The 27,786-nt window shown below is 42.4% G+C and overlaps 2 protein-coding genes and 1 non-coding gene across 3 annotated transcripts in view; 1 reads left to right on the forward strand and 2 right to left on the reverse strand.

Moving 5' to 3' along the window:
* SACM1L (SAC1 like phosphatidylinositide phosphatase) overlaps nucleotides 1-19,205 on the reverse strand; it is a 35,486-nt gene extending 16,281 nt beyond the window's left edge. Inside the window, exons 1-6 of the mRNA XM_065628015.1 lie at nucleotides 19,098-19,205; nucleotides 9,675-9,772; nucleotides 8,006-8,080; nucleotides 5,350-5,477; nucleotides 3,995-4,144; nucleotides 1,333-1,392 (exon numbers count right to left, since the gene is read on the reverse strand). Coding sequence (XP_065484087.1) covers nucleotides 1,333-1,392; nucleotides 3,995-4,144; nucleotides 5,350-5,477; nucleotides 8,006-8,080; nucleotides 9,675-9,772; nucleotides 19,098-19,156 — 570 coding nt within the window. The 5' untranslated portion in view covers nucleotides 19,157-19,205. The remainder of the gene's footprint in view (nucleotides 1-1,332; nucleotides 1,393-3,994; nucleotides 4,145-5,349; nucleotides 5,478-8,005; nucleotides 8,081-9,674; nucleotides 9,773-19,097) is intronic.
* Nucleotides 19,206-19,656: 451 nt separating this feature from the next.
* Nucleotides 19,657-19,729, forward strand: TRNAR-ACG (transfer RNA arginine (anticodon ACG)). Its single transcript has one exon. It is a non-coding gene; the product is annotated as a tRNA-Arg (tRNA).
* A 1,291-nt stretch (nucleotides 19,730-21,020) lies between these two features.
* LIMD1 (LIM domain containing 1) overlaps nucleotides 21,021-27,786 on the reverse strand; it is a 34,477-nt gene continuing 27,711 nt past the window's right edge. The window contains exon 8 of the mRNA XM_065628135.1: nucleotides 21,021-27,695. Coding sequence (XP_065484207.1) covers nucleotides 27,558-27,695 — 138 coding nt within the window. The 3' untranslated portion in view covers nucleotides 21,021-27,557. The remainder of the gene's footprint in view (nucleotides 27,696-27,786) is intronic.

Below are 27,786 nucleotides of genomic sequence, written 5' to 3' on the forward strand. Positions count from 1 at the left end.
CTTTGCCCTCCTACACATGGTATTTACTCTTCTGCAAACAAACCAGACAAAGCAGTACACACTGAAAACCCTTCAATATTGTATTTGCTGTACCTCCACAGCAGCATGTAAGCAGAGACAGTAGTAAACACCACAGGGTTTCAGTAAGGAATACCTTTATGTGATTAATACTTGAAATGCTTGTTCCAGAGTTTTCCCCATCCTATCACTCTTGAATAACCTGGCCTCTCTCAAAAAAAAATAAAACACCCAAAACCACCAAACAATTTCCAGTACTAGAAGTCAGAATTATCACATCTTATTACCTAAACCTGTTACTATAGCAAACCACCTGTAGTCAACATTAGGTCACACTTCCCCTCACATATCAGTTCTCCCTTTTCAGCTTCTGTGTTTTGCCTCCTACATCTGTTTTCAACCAACCAGTCACACTTGGCGTTCTTTGCTTTTCCCACCACAGCTTCTCTCTCATTTCCCAAGCTTTGTTTGCTTAACACCATCCAAATCATGTACCCAGTCATATGCCTCCGGAATATGCACAACAGCCCTTTGCTAATTCATATCTCACATTCCAGAAGCACTGCACAATCCAGCCTTTTGGAACAGCGCTGTCTAATGTAAGAGCACATCTCCACAGGTTACCGAGACAGAAATAGAAGCTGTGCGTCATTCACTTCAATAAATGAGAAGTACTGATAGAGAAAATGTTACTGTAGTGAAGACAATTCGAGAAGTTTAACATACATCTCAAATCTCTAGTAGGAAGTAGCTTAGATCAGTCTGGCCATTGAGACACTACAGTTGTGGCCCATGGTCATGCATTTGTATTTGCTGGACTAAATAAATTCAAAGGTTACACTGTGCTAGTCTTCATTTGAAATAAATTCAATCTAAACTGTCAGTCTTACTCTTAATTATCATCTTTATGACCTATTCACTAGGCAAATGGAGCTTAAGTTGCACTCATGGAGAAAGATACTAGCCAGTCTTAGGAAAAAAGTGATGAGCTGAACCTTGCCTATACCTAAATAAGTAGCTAAATTTCAAAAAGCTTGAGAAGCATATGCTGTGCAGTGTAACTTCCCCTTTGGTTTATATGAGCATGGTCTCAGCACAGTATCTTCAAATGCAGACATTTCCAGAGTCAGCTTTACTATAGGTACTACTGAGGACGTTGACACGCAGTTGGAATTAAAAGCAGAAGGCTGTCACCCTGCTGAACTAGAAGATGCACAGCCTGGCTGTCTGAAATATGAGGCAGAATCAAAGGAATCTGTTCTATACTTAAAGTATATTTGTCCTCTATTAATATAATTATTACAAAATGTTTACCTCTGGTTGAGCAGCAAATTCTCTGAGAAGATGTCCGTTCCATACAAACCGTGGATCTGCCTGCAGCAAGAAAAAAGGCACCATACTTTTATAAACTGTCAGTTCTGTTTAATTCAACATAAAGGCAATATCACAGTATCCACACATTACACGAGTTTAGGTCAACAGATGTACATAGAGCTGGAATGCCCTTCTTTCATCAGTACCATTGACATCCCCAACTAGAAATCTAAATAAAATAAAATAGTTAAAAGAAGAACAGCTCTTTCCAGTCTTTAAGGGTGTTGCCTGACACTTCAGACATGCTAAACCACCAACAACTGAGCTGCAGCATCAGAAGAACATTACAGTCTTTCCCCTACATAAACAAGGCTTGAAGAGGTCATCCAAAATTTTAGGAACAGTAGCAAGGTAACACTCCCAAAACAGGCAGAAGGTAAAAATGCAAGGAGTTCTGTAAACAAAAATCAACAATCCTGAGAATGGAAACTTCAACAGTACTTGTAGTTTAAAAGACTAAAGTATTTATATTCTTCTGCATAAGTGATCCTCTCCAACTTCATGTATTTCCTATTCCTAATTCACCTCAAAAGTGTCTTGAGCACTTTGCAAAACACATTCCAGAAAGCTACCAGATTAGTCACAAAAGTGACATTTGCTGCAGAATGTAGTGCAGGCTCCAGGGAAGTGACAAATCTCAACTTTAAGATGAGGCAGGCAGACAATACCTCACTGGGGATGAGGGTTAATTACAGCTCACTGTTAGAACAGTCTTTTGTCTAATAGAAAGCAATAAATACAACTATCTGCCAAAATCCAGTTGAATCCAACTTGCAGTATCTTGAACTAGTGAAAGAACACAACATGAAGATTTGGTGCCCCTATACTGGGGCTGTCTGCTTCTACCAGTACTGTTTAAAAAAACCAAAACAAAACAACAACAAAAACCCACAAATATCAAACCGAAACACTCCCGCACCACCCACAGGTCAGTCTTCTCTTGTAGCAGTGAACTAGAGAGGCCCAAAATTGCCACCATCCTTTTGTTAAGCCATTATACATGGTGTTTCAAAAAGATGGACCCAATTTCAAAGAGAGTGATTTCAAATTGAAACACCCTGTACTGCAACCATGAGCGTGAAATAACATGAACATTGTTTTAAACATCTGAATTTATGTGATACCAGTGTCTTGTTACTGTACTTCGCCTTTCAAACAACCTTCTGAAGTGGCACAATTTTAAGGCAAACCAATCCTTTCGTGTCAGCAGCTGCTCTCCCCAGCAAGAGTACTGCCAAAGCAGCATTTTGATAATGCAAAACAGTCCTCAAGTATAAAGTGATTTTCTTTTTTCTTCTTTTTAAATCTTGAAAAAGTGCACTGCTTCCCCAGCTTAGACAGTCGCAGTAACTAAGAGACATCTCATGACTCCACCGCCATCTCTTTGACGAAGGAAGAAGAAGTGCTCTTGACTTCCAAAGTTTCAGTATTTTCAGTACCTAGGCAGCTTAGACCTTGTTTATGCTGCAGTATAGCAAATTACTAGACTAAGGATTCTGGAACTCTGGAAGCACAAGAGAATTTTAAACTCAAATTGCATTTGGCTGTATGATTCTCTTGTCTTTAAGACAAAAGCAGCATATTAAATTCATGCTCCAAACTTAAGGAATAGGCACAGTTTAGACAGAATACAATATCCTGATGCCAACAGCCATAAATCCCACAGTTCTGTTCCACATTATCCTGGAAGAGAATACAAAGTCAAGTGCCATTTATTCCACTTTGAGGTTTTTTTCCTCTTATTCTAGGTAAGAGGAACGACTTGCTTTCTCTCAGTTCTTCTGCTTACTTCCTTCCTGTTGCAATTAGAAGTGTTTGATATTAAAGTCAGACAGAAGCTTATATATTTTGAATTTTTTTTTTAATCCATTTCAAGCAGACTGCAGAAAGTACTTCTAACTGCCAGATCTAGAAGCCTGATATCACGCTAGAACAGATTTCTAGAACTTCACATCGCTCACAAGCTTAAGGAAGGGTGCTCAGCCACAACCTCTAACAGTTTTGATGAAACACCACAGTGCTGAGCTAATTTGCATACTGAAGCATTACAAACCAGCAATTTCCACCCTTTTCTCAGCACCCTACAAAGCAAATTCAAACTGTAACTAGACTGTGTACTTTGCACACTTGCTTGGTTGCTTCTTTTTCCCCTTGCTGTCAGCTTCTCATTCCAGAGAACTGCTCCAGTACCACTCAACTAATAAGGTTACAGACATAGTATAATTACGCAGTTTAGCAACACGGGGCTATTTTTTGCTAGTTCAATTATAAGGATTCGCATCTAAGCAACATCTAAATCTGTTTCAGTAGTTTGAATTAACAACTAAAATAGTAAAACCATTTTTAGTTGAACAGAGGACCATAAATACTTCAACAGCATCTGCTACCATTTAGCATACTAATTCATGAAAAAAAAGTTTAAGCTCATATATAACGGAACCATGGATTTCAGCAACATCCTAAGTTTTACATAAAGCTTCCTTTAGTTTGTGAATTTGTTTCGACATCATTTAAACATCAGCTGCATAAACTCAACTTAAGCCATGCAGAACTGATTTGCAATGTTTGAGATACAGATACTACACAAACATCAAATCCTTACCCTCTCTAGAAGACTCATTTCCTGGAACTCTGGGCTTGTGTTGGCTAACCGTTGCAGAGTATGTGTCAGGTCATACGTTGTTGAGAAGTAAAATCCATCCACACTCAAGACATGACTAAGCATTGATAAAAATACTTTATTGTCCTGCAACTGTTGAGATGACAAAAAAAAAAAAAAGACAGAAGAGCTCTCATTTATTACCATTGAAATAGTCTTATAAGCTACTGATACTTTTTGATGTAATGAGATGAACTTTGCTAGTGCTCTAACAACACAGGACATCATCCAGAGGATACCATACAAGAAGAAAATCATGAGACTGCAATTTTGATATGAGTTCACTGGTAACTTACAGCTAGCACACTGCAACCAAATTCTGCAAGGACAGTGGAGAGCAAAGAACAGTATTCCTGAGATATAAATAGCTACTGATATTTAACTAATACTAGTGACTTCCAAGCAAAAAGGAAGCCATTAGTTGCCCTGAAAACTATTAAGTAAAAAAACCAAGATGGCAACACAAAAGAAAGTATATAATTTGCTGTCAAGATTACTGCAATAACTAATCTTTGTTCTGATTCAAGTTTAATCAAAACTCATTCCTTTCCTGAAAGAGCAGATTCCCTTTCAGCTCTGCTGGTTAGACATCTTTATCTACTATTTATCAATCCACAACATATCTGTTTAAAACAATCTTCATCCTTTCCCTCCCTCTCAAAAGAAAAACAAAACAAAACAAAAACAATTCTTCCCTGCTGGGTAATTATGCAATTGAACAAATCCATAGATTAAGCAAGGCAGATAATTAAGTGACAGCAAGGCAGCTTATTGTAGGGGCTATCAGAATAGTAAAGCTATGAGAAAGACATAGGAAGAAGCGCATTGTGATTTTGTGGACTGGCTTAGGAAGCCTGCCTTGTAACAGCCAGTGTTTGTGCCATCTATTACAAAGCAGCACTCAAACACCTCTGCATATGCCAGGCAAGCACAGCCTTCATTAACGTCCTCAGAGGAAAAAAGATGACACAGGACTTGGGAACAATAACAGATGCAGCAAGACAGCCCACCTCATCCTCCCATACCGTATCACCTTAAAAGGGGGAAACATGCAATGCGCAGATCAGACTCTGGGGATGACATTCTAAGTTGCACAATGTGAGTTTGTTATCTTGAATGACAGAACTCTATACATCTATACCTAAAAATTACATCAATTATAGTAGCCTGAACAAAACAGAAAAAACTATAGTTCAAAGAGCTTCTTAAATTTTCATAGTTTCATCAAATTAGGTCCCACAGTAATGGAGATTAACCTAAGATGACACTGCCCCACACCCCTCTAATAACCCACCTACCTGAATATCAGTTAAGTGCAGCATGGTCTTTTTGTAGGAGAGGATGTCAAAGTCTGTTGCTTTCCAGATTGCATGACTGAAAATCTCACCTACTTTTTTCTTTTTTGTTATTACAATAAGATATGTGCCTGTAAATCAGAAAGAGCAAAGTTTAAAAAAAAAGACAGACATATTAAGAAAAGCAGCCTATAACCATACCAGAAAACTGAAAGCAATAGGAAGGAGGGAGGCTTCAGGTTACACCTAGAACTTGATGTTCTTAACAGTAAGTGTCTGGCATAGAAACAAAACACACTTGCTAAGCTACTCACTTCTCTGTGCTCACAGATCTTGACCTACTCATTAAGTCTAAGGAATTTTTAAAAAGTGGACAGGTTTAAAAAAAGTGCCAGCTACTGTTACTTCAGATCAGAGGCAGTCTGAAAGTCTTTAGGCTTGCAACTGCAGAAAAAAGCCAGTGCTCTTAAATGTGGTTTGGAAAGCACAGAGCAAGTCAGAAATACATGAAAGGAAGCATGCTTCAGAATCCAAAGAGCCTACTCATCTCCTGAAAAAAAAAGTCCTAATAGGTTCAAAATGCAGCAAATAGAAGGGGGTTTGTTTTAATAATTTTAGATGGGAAGTTTGCTGTTTTCCTCGTAACAGTAACAAAGCAAAAAAATCATAATCATGACAGTTCACTCAAAACAATTAATTTACACTTGCTGGTAAACACAACATAGCCTCATTTCTAAGCCTATTCTATTTCAGTGCTATCTTGTTTTTGAATAAGGCTACTTCATTAAATTGGGTGTTGATGGGTAAAAATGACTCATCATCTACATCTTATAAGCATTAAATGCTTACTTACAACTTCAATAGAGCAAAACAACAAGCAGGCCATGCAGAAGTACAAAACCACAATTCTAGTACATTTTTATACTAAAAAATTCAAATAAATATAAATGCCAAAGCAGAAACTGTTCAGGTTGTGTGCAGTAAGTTTACCCATTTTTTGTATTTACTACTGTACTTAGGTATAATACACCAAGTTCTACATACAAGTGAATTATTATATCAGGTATCTATTCTATATAGTTAGTCAAATAACAGGTACCACCTTTTTTTTTTTTAATCTCTGCAGCTCTAGTATTATAACTTTTATTTGGGTGGAATATTCAAGCACTTAAGAATGCTCTTGCATGTTTGCATCTCAAGTTACAAGTACTGCTTTTGGTCAGTATGTCAGAAGCATCTAGATACCTTATAAAAACAGCACATTACATCCGGAGTTGTGCCACAAAGATGCTGCACAAATAGATACATTTAATCTAACATGAATTTTCAATATTGTCTTTTCTTATTTTGGTATGTGACCTTCTGTTTGAGATTTCAAGAGTGTCAGATATTACTTCAGCATTTTTTTTTCCCCCTAATACTGTAATGTGAAGAATATTCATGCTTGTTAACAACATTGCGCTGCTAGATATGGAATTTGTTTTACATTTAACAGGTAACAGAAAACTGGCTACCAACACTTAGCTAAGCATAATTTAAACGATACCATCTTTAGCTGACAGCTGTATACTAGCCATCGGTGCAAAGCTTTTGGGGAGTGGGAAGAAAAAAAAAAGCAGGCTATTAAAAGAAGTTACATACTTCTATATTTTATACGAAGGAATGTCAGATGAATTAAAGTCATTACCCAGGCCTGCAAGCTGTGAGAATTTCCCTTTGGGGCAGTCCAGTTCTAAAACAGCATTCAAACTCAAGACACAGGCGTGTCTTACTCTGCAAGATCCACAATTCTTTAGAATATCAACATATAAAGTTCAGTAATTTAAGATCCTGTCAGAAGTTACGGCATTTAACACAACAATACTTTGCTTCAGTTGAGACTACCACAATAAGAGAACTTAAATCTTTTCTACAGATGGAGCTTTTTATTCAGTATATATGCTCCTTATTACATAATTTTTCAGACTATGCTAGTCTCAAACTCTAATAAAGTCTACTTGCAAAAGATCTTTTGAACAGCAACACTTACTTTCCTGAAAGCTTAGACTTTATGCATCAGGTTTATTTGTGGCAGTGACTGTTCAAATCTGAACACCACTGAGATACTTAGAAAAAGCAGACAACTTATTCTTACCTTATCCTACAACTCCCCAAAATTTAGAATTGTTCCAGTCTGTCCTTTTTCTTTTAATGCTGAATTTCCTTTGTATTTGTAGGCTAACTGGAACACAATCATTACTTGAACAGCTGCATCTACTAGCCTATTGTCCTGTGACTCTCAGTTATTTGTGTACCAAGATTATTGATTTAAGGTCAGACTTCATGACAATATTTGACTGTTGCATCAAATCCTGCAGCTAAAATTAAAACAGTTGTGAAGAATAAACAGATGAAGTTCTTTGCATGCATTTGAAATGCATCCCTTAAAACTCAAACTGTCAGTTAACCTACCTATAGAGCAGCTACAGGTTTAAGAGGTACATGAACATTCATGATAAACTATATTTGGATATCTCCATCCTCTAGCAGCCACAAGGAAAGCCCATCATACTGATGCAAGTGTAACCTCAGGCACTTGCAAATATTTTTGTCTTCAAAGAGTTTTTAGCAATATATTTTGCCTAAATATGTTTAAAGGGCAAAGATCTGTTTTCCTTACCTGCTACCAATCGGATTGTTCCCAAAATACCATATATAGGCCTTGTAACAGCCGAAGGGGGAATATCTTTTTTAACTGAAAAGTAGAAGAAAAAAAAAAAAAAAATCAGAAGTTCAGACTGCTTTTTTCATTACTATATCAGAAAACTATTAAACTAGATTTGTCTTGAACAAATCTGAAGTTTTGCTGGAGTCTTAAGTAAAAGAAGCAATGCACCAGAATTTCAAAGCCTATTGGGGAACAGGAGGGGAAGGATGTGGAAGCATTCTAACCCAATTTCACATGTTGTTTAATCAAAATAGTCATTCAATTGAATAAATTCAAGCTCATTCACATGACAGTATAGCAAACAGGCTCCTCAATAAGGTATTGTCCTGCCAGAAGCTTTTTGTTTTGAAGCCATCGAGGGCAAATAACCCGTAAATGGTTGTGCCTTCCACTTTTGACTGCTGCTTCTGAGCCTCAGGTTATTTCCATTTCAGAAGACCTACTTTACTTTTTTGGTCTATCTCTACAAAACTACCAACAACAGTGTAGATCTGGCAAGGGATTCAGTATTCCAGCGTACCAAGAAATCCAAAAGGTATTAAAATATGAATTAGAAGTCTTAGCATATTACATTTTCAGCTATCTACATTTCTAGAATAGCAGAAGGGATATTAAAGAAGCTTAAAAAAAAATAGCCAAAAAACACCCACACCAGAGTTAGGCACTTTTCCAGAACTTGGAGAACAGAGAAAGACACTGCTTGAATTTTCCTTTGCTTTAAATGCCTTGCAGGTTCATCTGATAAAACACCAGTAATGAGAATAGATGTTGACTAATAAAATACTTGGGATGGCTATCTTCACAGCTTTGAAGGGACAACTTTAAAAGGAGAAACTGCAATATTATACTACAACACCAAAAGTATTGGTGGGGTGGGCACACTGCTCTTACATGAAGTATACAAGAGGCCTAATAAAAGGAAGAAAATGACTGCTTTTATATTACTGTAGCATTTCCGTCCCTTGAGAGATTAGTAATACTGAGGTACAAACTCTTGAATTATCAGAAGTCACCCATTGCTTTCATTTAATGTTGTCATTTAATGCAAGTTCTTTGATTTTTTTTTAATGCATTAGTTTCACATTCTTAAAAGAATAAACTAAACTTTTGGAGACCTCAGCATGAGCATGCTTAAGACTACTTGCACTGACATTTGAATCCAGATTTGCAACACGGAACTAAATTTACAGTGAGGGTTTTTTACTGTTGTTGAATTTTCATGAAGTGTCTAGAAACAGGTTTCAGTATTAAATAATAGCACCAAGACAATTCAGGAAGAGCTGCAGAAGCCCAGTGTTCAACGCCTTCCATGTTTGATCTTGGACTTGTAGCACCAATCCCAACCAGCTTGGATAAGTCAGTTTTTACTGTTGTGATGGGCAGTCTTAGCAAAAACAGGCAAGCACAATCACCCTGGTTACCTACAGCATCTATCCCACAGCAAGAAGGCATTTCAGAGCTCTTTGCAGGACAGAATACAAAGCTCTATTTTAAAACAGTAACTAAAAACAATTCTCCCAGTATCCATTTAAGGTTCTGAAGATCTTCTGGGAGTGCCTAGAATAAGACAGACAAAAAGGACAAAGAAGCCTATATTGAGAACTACTGGTGAGGAGAGTACCTGTAAGAGTGACTTCCGTGGAGACTCTATCAATAGCAAGCACATCATCTGCTCCATCATCACAAGCTTCCACATAGAACTTCTCTGGTGTTATATGCCTTTAACAGAACAGATAGAAAAGAGGAATTCATTTAGCGACACTTACTTTGGGTTTGTTTATTTATATTTAAGCTCTTTATCGTATGAAGATAGAGCAATCAATTTTAAGCCTGATTTCAGCTGCAAAACCAAAATTCTCACTGGATTATTTCCCAACAGCCACTCATGTTGACAGTGCATTAAAAAAGCAAATCAAACTAATCAGTTATTGCAAAATCCATGGCTTGTTTAATAATCTTAATTCTTTCTTAACACTGGAACTTAAAGACAGGAAGGTGAATTTGTGTACATAGTGGTTGACTTTAATTCATGTAAGCTTGAACTATGTCACATAGAAGTCTGATAAGCCAAAACCAAACTTCAAAATCAAAAGTTTTTTAACCAAACACTTTCTCATAGATCAGAAACTAAAGCACCACATCCCTGATGCAAGTCTAGTAAACACAAAAATAATGCCCAAAGCGATAAAGACACTTGTTTCACATCGAGTGTTGTACGTATCTTAAGAAATCACTTGAAACAGCACAGAAAAAAGTTAAAAGTGGCACACTACTTTATTAAAGCAGGTGTCTCAACATGACCACTCCCCAGATTTTTTTAGCCAGGTCTACATGACACATGTGGGTAACTTGTATCCTCAGACGCATCACACACTGACATCCTGTTCAGGTTTCACAGCCATCCTTCCCTTCAGAAATCTGTATGCAGTATAACACTAGCCTAAAAATTAAACACAGTTTTCAGAAATATTCCTTAAAAATATACCTGTTAAGATACTTTCAAGAAGCCAGACATGTTATACTGTGCACTAATATAAGAATTGTGCAGCAATTACTTGTAGCTGTACATAGGAAGCACTAAACAAAAAACCGTGAACACACTTGAACTAGCGTTCTTAACTTTCATAACGATTTTTCTTAGTTCAAGGCTTGACAAGACTATGGGTATAGTTTTAAACATTCTGGAAACTTATTCTATAGGATAAATATTTTTAGGCTCCTTCTCCCTAAATAGATCTTGTATTTCTTCACATCTTTTTTTTTGTTGTTTTTTTAATCTTCCAGGAAGTTGAATTAGAATCCTAATTTGGATCAGAAGAGACCTTTGGAAGAGGTCTAGAAGACCTTTCAGTATGTCTCACGCTCCACCTTCCACTCACTAAAAGCAGAGCCAACTTCAAAGTTTATCCAACTTCAAAGTTAAACACTATTTCTTAGGGTGTGTTTTGACTGTCCCCAAAGATGGTGAGTCTACAACTTCTCTTGGCAATTAGAGGAAAGCCACAGGAGACTAAATGCTTAATTGAACTAAAACTTAAATTGATCGATAGTTAACTGTTCAGAAAGTAATTTAAGTTCTTTAAAGGAAAATTAGTCTATGTGTCCTAAAATGGGAAACACATCAACAGCATTCCTCTTGTAAATCAGACATATTAATCTTTCATGTACACATACGAAATTCTTTATCTTGGAAATGAAATACAGTAAGAAATGCAAACTTGCAGTTTCATTTAACATTGAAGCCTTGAAACCCGTACTTTGCTTTCATTGCTTCTGGTTTTGATGAAGTGCATATGTGCACCCCGGCTTTTTAAGGGTGTCTCACAGCAATAATGGGAGCTGTTTTTACAGTGAAGAGTAAACAAGCTTACAGAGATAGAATGGGCAAGACAAGCTTAAGGACATTTATAAGCCCTCAATTTGTTACAGAATTTAAAAGGAAATCAGGATATACTATTTAAGGTGCAGTCAGAAGCCTGTTGCTAGTTGGCAGGAGACAGTAGTAGACATTTTTTTCCACAAGAGAAAGCTGCAGCTACTTAACTTCTGTAGGTTTAGCTGAGCAGCCAGCTTTTTCTGGGAGGTCAGTTGACACACAAGACTCCAGCTATAAAAACACTCAGGAAAAGACACTGAAGTTTAATATTGGACCTGTTATGCCTTTAACACAGATGCTTACGCACTCTTACTTAATTGACTACCTTAAGCAAAATAAGTTGAAAAAAAATCTTTTCACACAGCAGGTTGTAAAATAGTGTCCAAAGTAGTGAAAATGATAGGTCTAGTTTCTGAATACTCTGTATAAAGAATACAACAAATAAAAGACACCTACACCAACCATACAGAGCACAACTGAGCATTTCCATCCTCAATCAGTATTTTTAAAAGCTGCTCTTTTCACCATGAAGTGCAATATGGGCATGACTGCATTATACTCTCAGCACCGAGATTCGGCTGCATAGTAGTTAAAGCCTGTTCTCAAACAACTGAGACAAAGCTTAGAGGTGTAGAATATTTGTCATATAAGCAAGTTTTCTATTTGCCACACTCAAGAATAATAATTTCTCCCTGAAGAACATGAAGTCTTTTACCCTTGACATCCGTGAGTCAAGAAAAATGAGAGAATTAAGGCTATCAGTGCAAATTATGCCTGGCCTTTCAATACAAGTTACATGCCCTGCTTTGCTAGACCATCCTCCAGCATTTCTTTCTCTCTCAAATACTTGCCCATATTCTGTCTCCTGCCACTACCATTGGCCTTTTAATGTTTTGTTGGGTTTTTGGGTTTTTTTTTTTCCCCCCTCCCATCACCCTTATCTCCTCTTACACAATGCCTGCCCATTTTTATCTTAAACTAAGTTTTGCACTCAACCAAAAAAAAAACCACTGCAATCAAAATTCTCCTTCCCACAATCCTCTCTAAGACTGGATTTGGTGACAGAAGTGTCACAGACAACACAAGTGATCCCTGCTCTCAGTTCAGTGGACCAGACTAGCTCTAGGCTTCAGCACCTTACCACGCACTGAAACAGCCTCATTGGTGATGGTTTTGGAGCTTTGGATGTTTTTGGTTTGGAGGTCTTTTACAGCGGCAGAAGGAAATCAGGTTGCCAGTCTACAGAACTGAGAGAACTTAAATACTTCTGTTAGGATCACCATTAAAAACTGCCTAAAATACAACTCGTACAACACAAACTGAAAAGGCCAATGCCCTGCAACATGTTAAAGCCTTGTTTCAGAAGTAGTGGGAGAATTAATCCTCTTCAAAATTTTTAATGGAAAGATGATTCACTTAGTCCTTGCTTCATTTGTATAAATAGTTGACAGTTTTCTAAAATAAATGTAGTTGAGGAAGAGGCCAAGACTTAGAGGTTTCAGCCCAAATGCTGATTCACAGACTTACCAGTTACCAAAACTAGGCTAGAAGGCTCATTCTCGTTTAGATGACCTTTTCCATTGTACAACTAAGATGACTGCCTCCCACTTCTCTTTCAGGAAGGAAGCTGATGAACATTGCATGCGAGAATGGTGTTTTTCCACAGACTCTAGTCATCATCAAGTCTGTATGTCTATCACAAGCTTAGAAAGATAACACACATGCTTATTTTACTGATCTGAGAAGATATTAAAACGCTTGATGTGGTTTAACCGAGCAGGCAGTTAAACACCACACAGCCTTTTGCTCGCTCCTCCTGCCCACCCAATGGGATGGAGGAGAGAATCCAGAAAAAAAGTAAAGTTTCTGGGTTAAGATAAAGACAGTTTAATAGGACAGGAAGGGAAAAATTATATTATTATAATAACAATTATTGAAAAATAATATATAACACAAGTGATGCACAATGCAATTGCTCACCACCCATCAGCTGATACTCAGCCAGCTCCCAAGCAGCGGTTCCCCTGGCCAGCTTCCCCCAAAATATACACTGAGCATGACATCATATGGTATGGAATATCCCTCTGGCCAGTTTGGGTCAGCGGTCCTGGCTGTGTCCCCTCCCAGCTTCTTGTGCACCTGGCATGGCCTGAGAAGCTGAAAAGTCATTGACTACTTAGCAACAACTAAAACTGTATTAACATCATTGTAACTGTAAACCCAAAACACAGCACTATACCAGCTACTAGGAAGAAAATTAACTCTATCCCTATCAAAGCCAGGACAATACTGAAACAAGGATTGTTCACAATGATGAGCAATCTGCAGACAGATTAATTCTGTTCTTTTAATGAAATAAGGAAAAGGTGAAAGTCCGACTGCTAATATTATAAGAAAAATAATAAAGAAGTCTGTATTTTCTAGAAGCCCATAATCTCTGTAGTTACTTTTGAAACTAATTTTCATATATCAGACCATATTCTGCTTTCATATAACCTTCATATTTGACACAGGAACCTGCCTTCTCCTTGGCTATGTTGTCACTGCTGTCCATAAACATCCAAAACATCATGAACTCTTAACAGCAATATCTTGCTTCTACTACAGCACATAAAACCTTCACAAAATCTGAGTTCCTCTCATTCACTTTTTTTTTTTTTAAAACCTGACCGCCATTATCATGGACTGTTTCTCAGTGTTCCTAAAGAACAAAGGGAGTGACAAAACAAAAATAGTTCATCCTGAGAGTATAACTCATCGTACTCAAGAAAAGGAAAGGTATTGAAGCACTGCAACCATCAAATTCAAGTATTACTGAAGGTGCTTGGATCTCATGCAGAACGTCTTCTCCAACTGAAACTGTATGGATTGCTGCCAAGAGATAAAGCAACTCATCCAATAGATTACAATTAAAAATTGAGAAAAAAGTATCTGCAAGTGATTTAAAAGATCACCTACAAGAAAACCACAGCACAGTCACACATCAGGCCTTAGTTTGAGTGTGGTTGTGGCTTTTGCTTGAGGGTGGGGTTTAGTGGGAGGTTTGGGTTTTTTTTTTTTTAAATTAAGGGCCCTTTTTCATTATTTCAGCTCATGTTGCTGAAGAAGCAGTCAAATGGAGAACCTATGTAAAAAGGGTGTACAGAGGCCACTATTAGAAAATTCTTTCAACTACCTTGCCTTTAAGAGGCAAAAAGAAAATTCAGTAAAACTTTCACTAAAAATTAAACCTTTTAATTTTCTAGTTTTAATTCAGGCACTACCTCTTCTGTGAAATCAGTCCGGGCATTGACATAAGTGAGTACATCTAGTAGCATAGTAGAACAAGAGAAAACGAAATGGCTCTACTGAAGTTAGTCGCCATACCCTCCAAAACTGACCTAAGTACTGTGTTGCAGCATAAAAGTTTTCATATGCAAGAGGCATTTTTAGTGCCCAGACAAGAGATTCTTCAATATGGGCCTGAGAAGAGGAAAAAAGGACAAGAGCATCTATGACCAGTTAGGATCTGAATGAGAGTTAACTCTGTATATCTCATTTCTGTAGTTATTTCAATAGCATCCAAATCATGCTTTGAATAAAACAGGTTTTCCACATTTACAGCGAGTGTCTGAACAAGGTTGGTGTTACAGCAAGACTAGTTTCCTCCAAAACTTTCTGAACATTCCTACAAAAGCAAAGATATTTCAATATTACCTTAAAACAGGAAGTTCCACAGTATGTGTTTTTTCTTGTTAGCTACTAATATTATGAAAGATTCTCCATTCTTCATTGAATTCAGGTTTACCATGCTCCTATGTTTCAAAAGAAATTAACGGAGGAAGTAATCCTACCTCAAAACCCTGGAGCTGCATCTTAGGATCTTCTGAGTAAAACCATCTTCTGTTGTCTTATCTGAGTGCTTTCATGGATCTCTTAAAAGACATTGCCTTCCCTTTTTAAGCCATTAATCAAAACAGCAAGAGCTGTTCCATTTAATAATCCAAGGCAAAAGGCTGCCTTACAAAAGGAAATGTTGCTTACCAACATAGAAACACAAGAAAAAACAAAACACATTGCTTGCTTATACCATGTATAAATCAGCTTAATTTACAGTTAAGCGAGATAGTTTTTTTTTTTAGTCTGTATATTTGTTGTGAAGTTTCACTTCATTAGTTATATTATAAAGCAGTGTTGTACATCATGAAAATTAATGCAGAGTTGCATCCCACATTTTAATTAGGCAGATCCTACAGACAAAAGTATTCCTGTGTTTGGATACAGCACAAAAAAGAGGACCCATCATGCTCTAATGGCAGCTAAAGATAGTACTTCACTCAATATCACTTAAGCCTTCTAAGCCTCAACAGCCAAATCCTTACTTCAGTAATTGATTATTTCACCATAAATACTTAACATTGCTTTAATGCAGGAAACTATTTGATGTCAGCCTCTAAATACTGTAACGAAACAAGCCAAAAGCACATCCCATACTGCATAGCAATGTATTTGCTGTACTCAAGATACCAAAGTGGCATGCACTGAGATATAGAAAAGACATTAGTATACACATACTGAGTCCCAACAGCATGTTAAGTAAGAGTGCTAACACACTGATGGTTTCAACACTCCAGAGACTCCAGATTTTCTAGGTGAGCAGGTGTGCTAATTATATGTCTACAATAAATATTATTCCTCAAGCAGAAACAGCTCAAGGAATTGGAACATCTCCCATGGAGCAGTAATTGTTGCAAGGAGGAAAAAGGGCACATAATCCCAGGATTTTTTTAAAAAAAAAGCATTAATGAAAATAGCATTTAAAAAAAAGGGACTTATTAAAGGCATAGCTTCATAATAACTATTTCCAGTTAAGTTTCACTTAAGATGACAAATTATTTACTGCATAAGTTAATGTCCTCCTCAACCAACACCCCTGACCTTCACCATGACAGCCACTTAGATTAAGCAGAAAAAAAGATGTGTTGCTGCTCTTTCTAGAAGTATTGTCCAAACCCTGAAAACTCAGCTTAAAAAACAAACAAAAAACCAAAACCACACAAACCAAAGACAAGATGCACTTTTGGATCTCTCCCCAAATACAGATAGGTGAAGGCATTGCATTCAAGTGCAGTAGCTACTAATGACTGACCAGTACGTTCACAAAGCATGAAGGCCTAACTGTGGGCAGGAGGAGTTAAATTTGAAACACAGCTACTGCCAGAGACCCATAGGATACAGAAAAGGCTATTGCAAGATAAGTCTTCATCCAAGCACAAAGGAAAATAAGGAATTTAAAGTGAGCCAAAACAACAGCCAGGATTCTCTCTATTCTGCAGACAGCTCTACCAGTTGGTTTTTACTGATTAATTGGACTGGCAGCCTCACTACCAACCACTAGCCTGCTACCTGCAATAGCTGTTTGAATTTTACAATTTATTCCTGAGGCTAAGAGAGGAAATTAAATAAGCGAGAGTGACTCAGATGACAACTATGGATAGCAGCTTCCAGGTTAAAAATTTTCCCCTTTAAGTGTTGGTGTAACTCAACTAGTTCCAATGGTAGCACAGACCCTAGACATCAGCATTTTTACTGGTATCACCTGAACTTGACTGATGACACTGGTCAAGGCACAAAGGGTTTGAGTCACTACTTTCGATAACGTGAGAAACACAAGAGGTTTGCATTCAGAGCTAGAACCTGCCTGTGGACACACAGAACAGGACCCCACAGAGCACTGCAATCAGTGAAGCTCTTTACAGGTCTACCAGACTACCCAGAAGAGTTGAAATTGTAAAATCTGACCTTTTCACAGTGAGAATGAGAAGTCAGTTAAAACAAAAACAAACAAACAAAACGCAAACAAAAACCACCACAAAACAACACACCACACAGATACCATTACCACTAAACCCCCAAACTAAAGCCTGGCCTGAATTTCTCAGAAAATCATTCTTGTTTGACCTTGCTAATCTAGTAAGTTTGACTCATCACTCAAGTTACAGCCCTGTATCTTAAAATGCTTGGTAAAAAGTCCGCAGGCATTGCCACAACTTGCTGTAATAACAGGGGGGAAAAAGCTTGTTTTTCAGAACAGAAAACAATGCTGTTTTCAAGTTTACAAAAAAAAAAATCATGTTAAACTACATTTGACACAGCCTTGTCCCAAAAAGATCAAAACATACTTTTAGTTAAGATTAAACTTTAAATGAGAGAATTCTTAACTAGCCTGTATCCAGAAAAGTACTTAAAAAAAAGACTCTCAGTGAGAAGAACTGTGTACTACAAGCCACAAAACTGCTACTCATAAAACTCACCTTTTCTCCTCTGCAGGCAAAAAGATCACAAGTTCAGCTTAAAGAAAGACAAACATCATTTAGGTGACAAGAGGGGAAAGGAAAAAAAAAAGCTTTCTGCTAAATAAGCAAGTCTTTCAGCCATGACTGATGATCTTACTCTTCAGTAATACTCAATTATCTCCAGTATCTGTGTACCCTCACATAGCTACCCAATCAAAATAAGGAAAGAAGCCCAGTGATTTTTAAACACATAGCAGCATTATGACAAACTGCTTATAGAGGTCTCTATGAAAGAACTAAGTATGTTCGTGCTGAATTCAAAAGATGACTGTCAAATGAAACTTAACAGAGCCATAAGTAAGCTAAATTAGGCTTAAAAATCACTTTCACATACTGATGCCTGAAAAAGGCATCTCTAACTCAATCACAGAGTTTCAAGCTAATAGAGGTCAAAAGCCTGGGAACGCCCTTAGGACACACAAGGACATTTCACTGTTGGCTTCAGATGGCCATGAAGAGTCTTGTGCTCAGAGTAATTTTTTTTCAGGAGTTTCAACCGGTCAGTGTGAGGGCTTATAATGGAAACACCTCTTCAGTTTTAACTTTGATGCTGCTTCAATTATGCAACTTCTTTTGCTATATAAAGGTAGCAAGCAAACATCTGGTACACACAAGTCCAAAGGGTTACATTCTCCCCTAGAACCTTTGTTTTCATGAAAAAAATTACACCAGGAGTTCAGAAGAATTTATTTGAAAAGTCACGGTAGGGACTATAGAGGAGAATCCCAAGACTTCAAAACGATCAATTGGCATCAAAACCACACCAGAAAAAAAAAAAAAAAAACAACAACAAACTGACGGGTAAGCACGCTTAACGAACCTCCTGCTGGCAAGCAGAACACGGAACACACGGAGGTTTACGCTGGCATCGCTACCCGAGTTTGTACAAAAGCCACCTATGGAGAGAGCAGCGGACAGCCGGGGCTGACCCGGGTTACCCCAGCGCTTCCCCAGCAGAGCTGCTGCCCCAGGCGGGCACCGGAGCCGACCCGCACCCCTGAGCGCTCCCGTACGCGCAAGACGCACACGCGAACCGCCGGCGGTGTGTCCAGCCGGAGCCGCGCTGCCAGACGGGCGCCCAAAGGGGACGGGATCCGCACCCGCGGCCAAAGTCCTCCCCGCCTCGCCCCGGGGCCGCACGCAGCCAACGCCTCGGGCCGAGCCCTTCGCCCGCCCCAGGAGGCCAGGGAGAGGCGGCACAGCGCGGCGGCGGCACCGAGAGCGGGTCACGGGCGAGGGAAAGGGACGCGACAGGCGGCCCTCGCTCCAACGGCCGGCGCTCCCCTCCGGCAGGTGACGGAGCCGCCTCACCCCCTCCCGCCGGGTCACTCACAGCTTCAGGCTGGCGTAGGCCGCCGCCGCCGTCGTTCCTGCCGCTGCCACCGCCGCCATTCGTCCCCCTCCAGCTGCCTCCGGCCGCCGCCGGCTCCGCGTCGCTCTCACCCCCTCCGACCCGGCCGCCCTCCCTCCCTTCCCAGCCTGACGCGTCCCCCGGCCTGAAGGGACGGGACGCCGCACAGGACAAACCTCCTCGGGCACGTTAGCGAGTGCCACAGGGCGGGGCACCACCTATGGAGGAAGCGGGTAGGGCCTGGGCTGACTCACCGGGCCCGCGATTGGCTGAGCCGCCGCACTCTAACTCCGCCCCCGTCGCGCCAGGGGACCACCCGGGCACCGCGACACGGTGACGTAAAAGCGGGGGCGGGGGCGTGGAAACGAGGCCGATGAGGATTGGCCAGCGGGCGGGTCGGGAGGTAAGCCACACCCCCGCGGAGACGTTGGAGGCGTGTCGACGGGGCCGTTGCGTTGGATTGGCTGCTCTCCGCCCGACGGCCCCGCCCCCGCGCGATACTGTGGTGAAGTGCATGCGGGCAAAGGCGTAGTTGTGAGCGGGGCCAGTGGCGCAATGGATAACGCGTCTGACTACGGATCAGAAGATTCTAGGTTCGACTCCTGGCTGGCTCGGTGCTCGTTTTTTTCCTCCTTGCGCTCTTGTATTTTTTGCTCTCTTGTTGTCCAGCCCGAGGGTGCTGCCTGCATCCCTCCGCTCCTGGGCCGCCCCCGTACTCCTGCACAGTCCCACCCCGGCCACTCATGCTCCCAGCGTGGGGGGCTGCCAAGTGCAGGGGCTTCCAAAAGCAGCCGGGGCTGGGCGGCGTTGCAGGAGCCCGTGGCTCTGGGCTCCACCACCTCGGGACGCCTGCTGCCGGGGAGGACGGTGCCTACCTGGGCTGTGGGAGGGAGTGCAGGACTGATGTTTCAGCATGGAGGAAGCCTGGGGTATCTCCTGGCCAATTTCCCCCTGGATCCAGCCCTCTGGGTATCATCCCCAGGTTTTGGGCAGATTCTTGTCTCCAGGAAAGGGAAATCCAAAGTACAATTTACCGGTAATCCTATTTATTTGCTTAATTTCAGCTGGTAGCCCCGTGCTGCTGTGGTGCTGCTCGGCCAGCAGCACTTAAACATCCCATCTTCAGACACAAGGCACCATGGTCACCGATTGCAGCGAATTCTACCGGGCACCATGTGGCCGCCTGCCTCCCAGAACCACGGGAATTCTCCCCAAAACCCTCCTCACCAACGCTGCAAAGGAGATCCCCGTGCTGTGACCGGAGCCTGCTCCCACCCACGGCACATCCCTCCCCACCTCCTTACCCCAGGACCAGGGTCTCCCCGGAGGGACACCGGAGCAGGGTGGCCTCAGATGGGGCTGCAGCAAATCCCAGCCGCCTGCAACGGGACTGGAAATCACCAGTGCAGCCCACTAAGAAGGTTTCCCCCTGCCAGTCCTGGCTTCAGCTACTCAAGCTGGGAGAGATGTTTATAAATATCTCAAGGGTGGGTGTCAAGAGGATGGGACCAGACTCCTTTCAGTGGTGCCCAACAATAGGATGAGGGGCAACAGGCACAAAATGAAACATAGGAGGTTCCATCTAAACACAAGGAAAAACTACTTCGAAGGTGCCAGAGCCCTGGAACAGGCTGCCCAGAGAGGCTGTGGAGTCTCCTTCTCTGGAAACATTCAAGACCCACCTGGACACATTCCTGTGCAATCTGCTCTGGGTGAACCTGCTTTAGCAGGTGGGTTGGACTAGACAATCTCCAGAGGTCCCTTCCAAGCCCAACCATTCTGTGATTCTGAGGATGGCAGAAGTTGGGAAACCATCATGTCACAGTTTAACTCCCTCCCTGTGGACTCTCGGCGATGACAATCATTGTAATTTTAGGAAAGACTCGACGCTGAGCACTGCTTTATGGTATTGTCTTTAATCACCAAAATCACAACAGGCCAGCAGCTTCGCCCTCACTGCCAACCTTCGTTCTTTATAAATATTTAACAGCACAGAAGAAAAGAGGGCTGTGTTCACAGGTGGCTAAGGTTAAGTTACACCAGCACAAATCCTAAAATGCTCTCTCCTGGAGTTGAGCTTTGAAGGAAACATAAACAAAATAATTAGTACCGTTCAGTATCATTAGCCAGGCCACAGACTGCGTGTCTGTTCCCAGGTCCCCGTCTGGCCGTGCATCGCAGACCTGCTGCGTGGGGACCAGGGTCAGTGCCAGCGGGCTGGGAACTACAGCCCCGTCATCCCCGCATGGGGGCTGCGGGGCATCCCTGTCATCCGCCTTCGGGGGCTGCGTGCCATGTGTTTTCAAGTGGGGACAGTTTCTTTCTGTCTCTTGTTTCGTCTTAGTGGGCTACTGATGCTTATTGCCACGCGAGCTTCTGGGTGCCCTGGAAGTAAGCAGGGTGAGGATTTTTATTGCTCATAAAAGATTAATTGTGCTTATCCTTAGGATGGGTGAGCAGCTCTGGGCTCAGGGCAGGAGGCAGAAACTGAAAACAAAAAGAACACACGAATGCTGTGCGATGAGAGAGGCAAAACCCCTCCCAGCTTCCCACAGTGACACTGGGGTAAACGGGACAAGAAGTTGTGGAGTCTTTTTCTCTGGAGACATTCAAAACCCGCCTGGACACCTTCCTGTGCAATCTGCTCTGGGTGAACCTGCTTTAGCAGGAGGGTTGGACTAGATGATCTCCAGAGGTCCCTTCCAACCCCAACCATTCCGTGATTCTGTATCTGGCCGTGGCCCTGCCCTGCCCACAGGTTCTGACTCCAGAGATGTTTCTCCAGCAACGAGCCTCGATCAACATGTCCTTCCATTCACGCACAGAGGGTTGCTCAAAATGCATCGACAGCCGCTCGGCAGGGGCGCAGAGGTGTGAAAGGCAGCTCTCTCGCAGGCAGCACATGCTGCACGTCCATGTGCACAGACATGACAGCACACACGACCCTGAAAGCAGACAGAGCACGCAGATGGGGCCGACGTGGGAGAAGCAGCATCCAGACCAGCGTACGCAGGTGCTTTTCTCCTCAAAACCCCCTCTAACGAATGTCTAGGAATACGACAAACAAAAGTAAATCCCTTCTGTGCTGCCTTCTTCCCTGCCCTCTGTAATCACTTGCCCTCTTTTCCCTACAGCTACTATATTTTGTAAGTCACATCCTTCTTTCTCTGTGCAACCCCACTGCTTCAGTACATATTTTTGTTTATTGAACAAAAAACTTCGCAATTCATTTCCACGACCTTTTCGAGGCAACTTTTACTCCACTGCAGATTCATCCCCAGGTATGTCTTGTCCGTAATAAAATCACTCTGTCCTCAATCCAGCACTGACCTACGTGCACACATTGATCTTCAGGTACATGCGCAGCCTTACTGGTTTCAGCGGGACTGCATGCCTGTGCACTTCAAGTTCAATGCAGAGTCCTTCAGGCGATTTAATTCTCAACAGCAGCGGAGTACAAAGCTGCCGCTGCATCAACCAGCAGCTGGCTGAAATTCAGGTAATTTGGAGGATCAGGTCAAAGTGTTCAAGTAAAGATGGGGAGCGTGTGTCTATTTTCCTTTAAGCAAGGACCCATTTTTGCTGTTGCTTAAATGATGAAGTGGTAAAATTTCCAGGGAAATACAGAATTGCAAAACAGGGACTAAATTCATGAGGAAGAGTGCGCCTGCGATCCTGCCCAGGGCTATGGACTCACGGGAGGGAGAGGAGGAGGTCACGGCAGTGCTTACGAACAGACCCAAATACTGAAGTTCAGGGATGCCAAATATTTGCCCAGTGCTATAAATCAGCACGAGGAGAAAGCACAGGAAGGTATTTACTTTCTTCTCTCAGCAGCCACAGATACCCCTTTCTTTCAAACAGCGAGGCAGACCAGTACCAGCTCTTACAAGCCCAGTTTCCCCTTTCACATATGCGATAGCACACCCGATCCTGATGAGACTCCACCATTTCCGGACCAAGGAGCTCTTCACTTTGTAGCAAAAAGACCTACAAAAAACTCATTTAAACACTGAAAGACCAAGGAGACATTTTAGAAGCCCCCAAATGAAACTCAGAAACTGAAGAGCCACAAACCTCATCAAACGCTCCTCGCCAGGGTGTTTGAAAATGCTGTTCCCTGTGTTTAACATCAGGGAAGTTTTGTGAAATCACTTTGATCCCAGGTGCTTCTTATACTTAAAAATACACAAAAATTTCTGCTTCTTCTCTAGCTCGGGCTTTCCCCCTGGCTTTTATGCAAAAACCTCTATTTAAATGAGTTTCTGTATTCTAAACAACAGAAAGTGAACAGCATGATCTGAATGAAAAAAAGATATTAAGGTCTGTCTCCTGAAACTAAGTTTCAGGGAATTAACTTGAACAGCTATTTGCATGTGAGTTACTCATTACCAGCACAATGGGATTTCCAAGGGTCCCTTACCCTAAAACTGGTCAGAAGAGACTAACTCTTCATAGCACATTTCAGCATCTTAATAAATAAAAAGACAGCAAGGTTCACATGAACAGCAAAACCCAAGGCGTATCAGGCAGGTGACAGGCAGAATTCAACGTGTTTTCTGAAATTCTTCTGCAAAGCAGGAAAAGCCTCGCCCCTCTGTCTCCAGAGCTACCTGCCTGCCTGTTTTTCCCTTTGGGTTGGCTGCCCAAAGGCTGGCAGCGAGGGCTCGCGGCTCCACAGACCCCTGGTGAGCGGTCAGGAGGAGGAGAAGCCTCCTCTGTGCAGGATGATGCCCCTGCCTCCCTCCCGGACCCACCACCCAGCAGCCACAGAGCAAGGGACGAGCGGGGGACAAGCCATAGACAATCAACACAGACTCAGATACCCATAGCCTAGGAGAAAAGGCAGGGATAATAAAGGATCTTAAATGAATTCAAACTCCCAAAGATAAAAGCGGTGCGAGTCGGCACACATGGGAGAGCAGGGCAACGCGGCGGCTGCTTTAGCTTCAAAACCACCAGCTCACACGCTCCATTTTCAATAGCTTTGCATTGTCATTTCTGGCTCTTCGTAAATACAGGAAAGGAGAGCATTGGCACTTAATAATTTATACTGGACCTCAAAACCGAAAGTAGGGCAGCCTTATTTCCCCAGCGCTGAGGGATATAGGATAGCTGACAGGAGTAACAAGACACTGTGGGGGAGCAGAGGCCAAACTTTCTATGGATGCAAAGGAGGCTCCATAAACGGGCTGCTCGAGGCTTTCCAGGAGGAAAAATTGTCCTGCTCCCCCTCCCTTCTTGCCTGCTTATTTTAGGGTTGTGGGGAAGGCTGCAAGAGTGAGAGAGTAGTTAAAACTACTTGTTCAGCCTGGAGAAAAGGAGGCTGAGGGGAGACCTTATCGCTGTTTACAACTACCAGAAAGGAGGTTGTAGCATGGAGGGTGTTGGTCTCTTCTCCCAAGTAGCAAGTGATAGGACAAGAGGAAATGGCCTCAAGTTGCGCCAGGGGAGGTTTAGATTGGATATTAGGAATAATTCACTCACAGAAAGGGTTGTCATGCACTGGAACAGGCTGCCCAGGGAAGTGGTGGAGTCACCATCCCTGGAGGTGTTTAAAAGATGTGCAGGTGAGATTCTTAGGGACATGGTTTAGTGCTAGAGTTAGGTTATGGTTGGATTTGATCTTAAGGGTCTCTTCCAACCAAAATGATTCCATGATTCTAAACTGAAGCTTAAAAAGAAAATATCAGCCCCGCTAGAGTTTTCAGGTCTTTGCAAAACAGAGGCCAGAAAATGTGCGTAAGGGGCTGCTCTAAAAATCAAGCACTAGCAAAAGCACGAGCCACGTAGTAGCTGGTCTCTCAGAGACCAAGCAACAGATCAGGGCTGGTGTTTCCAGCTCACTTCCAGAAGCCACTTTGGCTTCTCACTGTCTTCACTGACAAAGGAAGCTCAGAGAGGGGAACCACCTGCCCAGGACTATCTGAATTATTTACCAGGGACACTCAGCTGGTGTTATTTCCCACCTCAGTCCCTTCAGACAGTCCTAAGATCACAGTCGCACCTTGAGACACCTTCCTGTGCCCAGCTGCACTGCAGGACACAAGCTGACATGGAGCACCAGGGAGAGAGCACTGCAGCGTCCACCCTGGGTGTTTTGTTGTCCCCAGTCCATAAAGCCTGGATACAGCACCGGTTATATCCTGTGGCGGCTCCCATCCCCTCACTATCCGGCACTTGGAGGCCAAATTTAAGGCCCCAGGAAGATCACATATTTGGGGTCAATTTTACCTCCTCTAAAATCACTGATAAAACTCTCAGAATTATATATGCTCCAGAGCCATGTATACCGCAGTAGGAAAGTCCACCCCCTTGAGCTTTCCGTCAGTCACTGACGGGTTGCGTGTCCCCAGGAGCAATGGCACCGCAGAGCCAAGCTACACGAAAGCTGGGGCTCTGGCTGGTTTCCAGCATGGGACCAACCAGCCGTCCCCATCCCGAAGCGCAGCAGCAACAGGCAGAGGCACTCACAGCTGGATGGGGCGGAAGGCTGGATGGTCTGCCGGCCCGACAAAACTCCACGCCAAAACCACCAAGCTCCCGAGGCTTGGGCAGTTTCAGACATTGACCTTTCAGCCAAGGCAAGCTGATACAGATGTGTAGGAGGGTGCTAACAGGCCACTGGTCTTTATCCGCTTCACAGCAGATGCTCGTGCCTCTGTGTAATACTTAGCACAGCAACTTGCAACACGCTCAGGTGAGGCCCGTGGTATTTATTAGCACAGGCAGAGACAGGCAGCTTGCTGCAGCCATCACCTGTGCTGATCCACATGGGCACACACGGCAGTCTGACTATCTGGCGTGAAGTCCAAGCACCTGTCTAGCTGCATTTGTGCTACAGGAAAAGAGGTTTGGCTGAACCATAGCAGGTTCTCAGCACAGGCTCATGTTGGGAGTCCCTGGGCCACTGCTCAGCTAATTTATTGTAGTTTCCTCCCTAGAAAGATCTTCTAGAATGTCATCCAGTCCCCTATCAATCAGAACTGAATTTTGCTCATGTATCCGTGCTAAAGATGTTTTAACTAGTTTTCCACACAGTAAGTTGGAAAGGGTAGCTAAGAGCCCTGATTGCGACCAAGACTTTAAGAGCTTTTTCTTAAACAAAAGGTTTGTACCTGTACATGAGGGACTGCACAGCTTTGGTACCTACAGAACACGCACTGTGGGCACACCTATCATATATGTAACATATACTAGGGAGGCAGATTTTTTTGACTGCAAAACAGTGGGGTTCAAAAAGAGAAACAATCTGCTTTTCTGTTTTCTCAGCAGAACAGAAAGTAAGGGCCAAACCCTCTAAGCCCTTGCTCAGATAAGCTGTTATTATTCATGGGAGCAAATCTGTTTATACCAATATACTCCTTTGAGTACAGCTTGTGGAGCTGGGCTCTAAATCTCTGTGTAACAAAGCCTTCATAACGGTCTCGAGTTTGTTCCCAGAGCTCTAAATAAGCACCATTACAAAATGGCTTTGTGCTGGGTAAACACCATGGACAGGAGTGGCCAGACTGGAGAGCTGAGCTGTGGGGGCAAGCTGAAAAACTCAGGCAAGTGTCTGTGTACGGTGAGCTTTTTTCCAAAGCGAGCTCTGCAAGCAAGAATCAGGCTGGATTTCCCCAGCGTCCACACTTTCAGCATCCCGACCTTTCCTTTCCAAATATAATCTGCTATTTGGAATCTGACACAGCGGACTGGCCCCTGCGTATCATGCTGACACGCAACCCTGGGCCCCAAGTCACTACAGCAGCTTAGCCTAGAACTTCTTCCGATTTTCTGTTCTGTCTGAAATGGGATGTTTGCCCCCACCTGCCAGCCAGCACGCCTGGTTTGTGCTTGGAGAGCTGGTGCTTTTACAGCCAGACTTGATACCGGAGTTCAGGGAATTAACTGGAAGGTCTGCGTGCACCATTTTGCACAGACCCTCTTCTTTTCTTTTCCTAAAGAATTAATAAAAAGAGAAAGAGTGTCTAAAAACTGGTATTAATAGACTGATGTCCTTCAGGGAATCTGATGAAATGTGCTTGTCAGGAAAGACTTAGTAGACTGACGGGATGTCCCCGGCAGGCAGGAAAGCCAGCCTCTGGCTTTTTTATTGTGCATGGCACGATCTGAGTTCATAGGCATGATAGCAAGTTGTGCTTTCACTGAAGAATCTTCCAAAATGAGCCAAGAGGAATCTCCAGAGAGCAGAAAAAGGCACGTAAACGTAAACCGATCAGTTTAGATAACATGCCACATTCTTGGTCAAGTAGACGTGGTTTGATACAGCTGGAACTCACAAGCATCCAGACCCTGGGAATCCATCAAAAATCTCTCATATCCTTTTACAGAAACATTGCTGACTGGCGAAAAACATACACAGGAAATCAACTGAGGGTAGGGGGAGGGAGATCATGTAACAGATCTTCTGTCTGGGCTTTCCCATGTTGGCCACACTGGCTAGTAGTGGTGCTGGTAGACAGCTGCTGGGGTTGTGCCGTTCTCTATGTGTTTCAGATGACAGGAGTGACAAAGCAAATGTTCATCTAGCGGGTAACAGCGATGCCCGTCTTCGTCGTTCAGCTCCATCCCGCAGTCCTGCAAAAAGAGGCCACGCAAGTTATCAAAGCACATGTTAATCTTCTGGCATCAAGCAGAGTCTGGCTTCCAGGGGGGAGATTCTGCAACA

The sequence above is a fragment of the Caloenas nicobarica genome, chromosome 2 (assembly GCF_036013445.1).
Source record: "Caloenas nicobarica isolate bCalNic1 chromosome 2, bCalNic1.hap1, whole genome shotgun sequence".
In the NCBI taxonomy this organism is placed as follows: domain Eukaryota; kingdom Metazoa; phylum Chordata; class Aves; order Columbiformes; family Columbidae; genus Caloenas; species Caloenas nicobarica.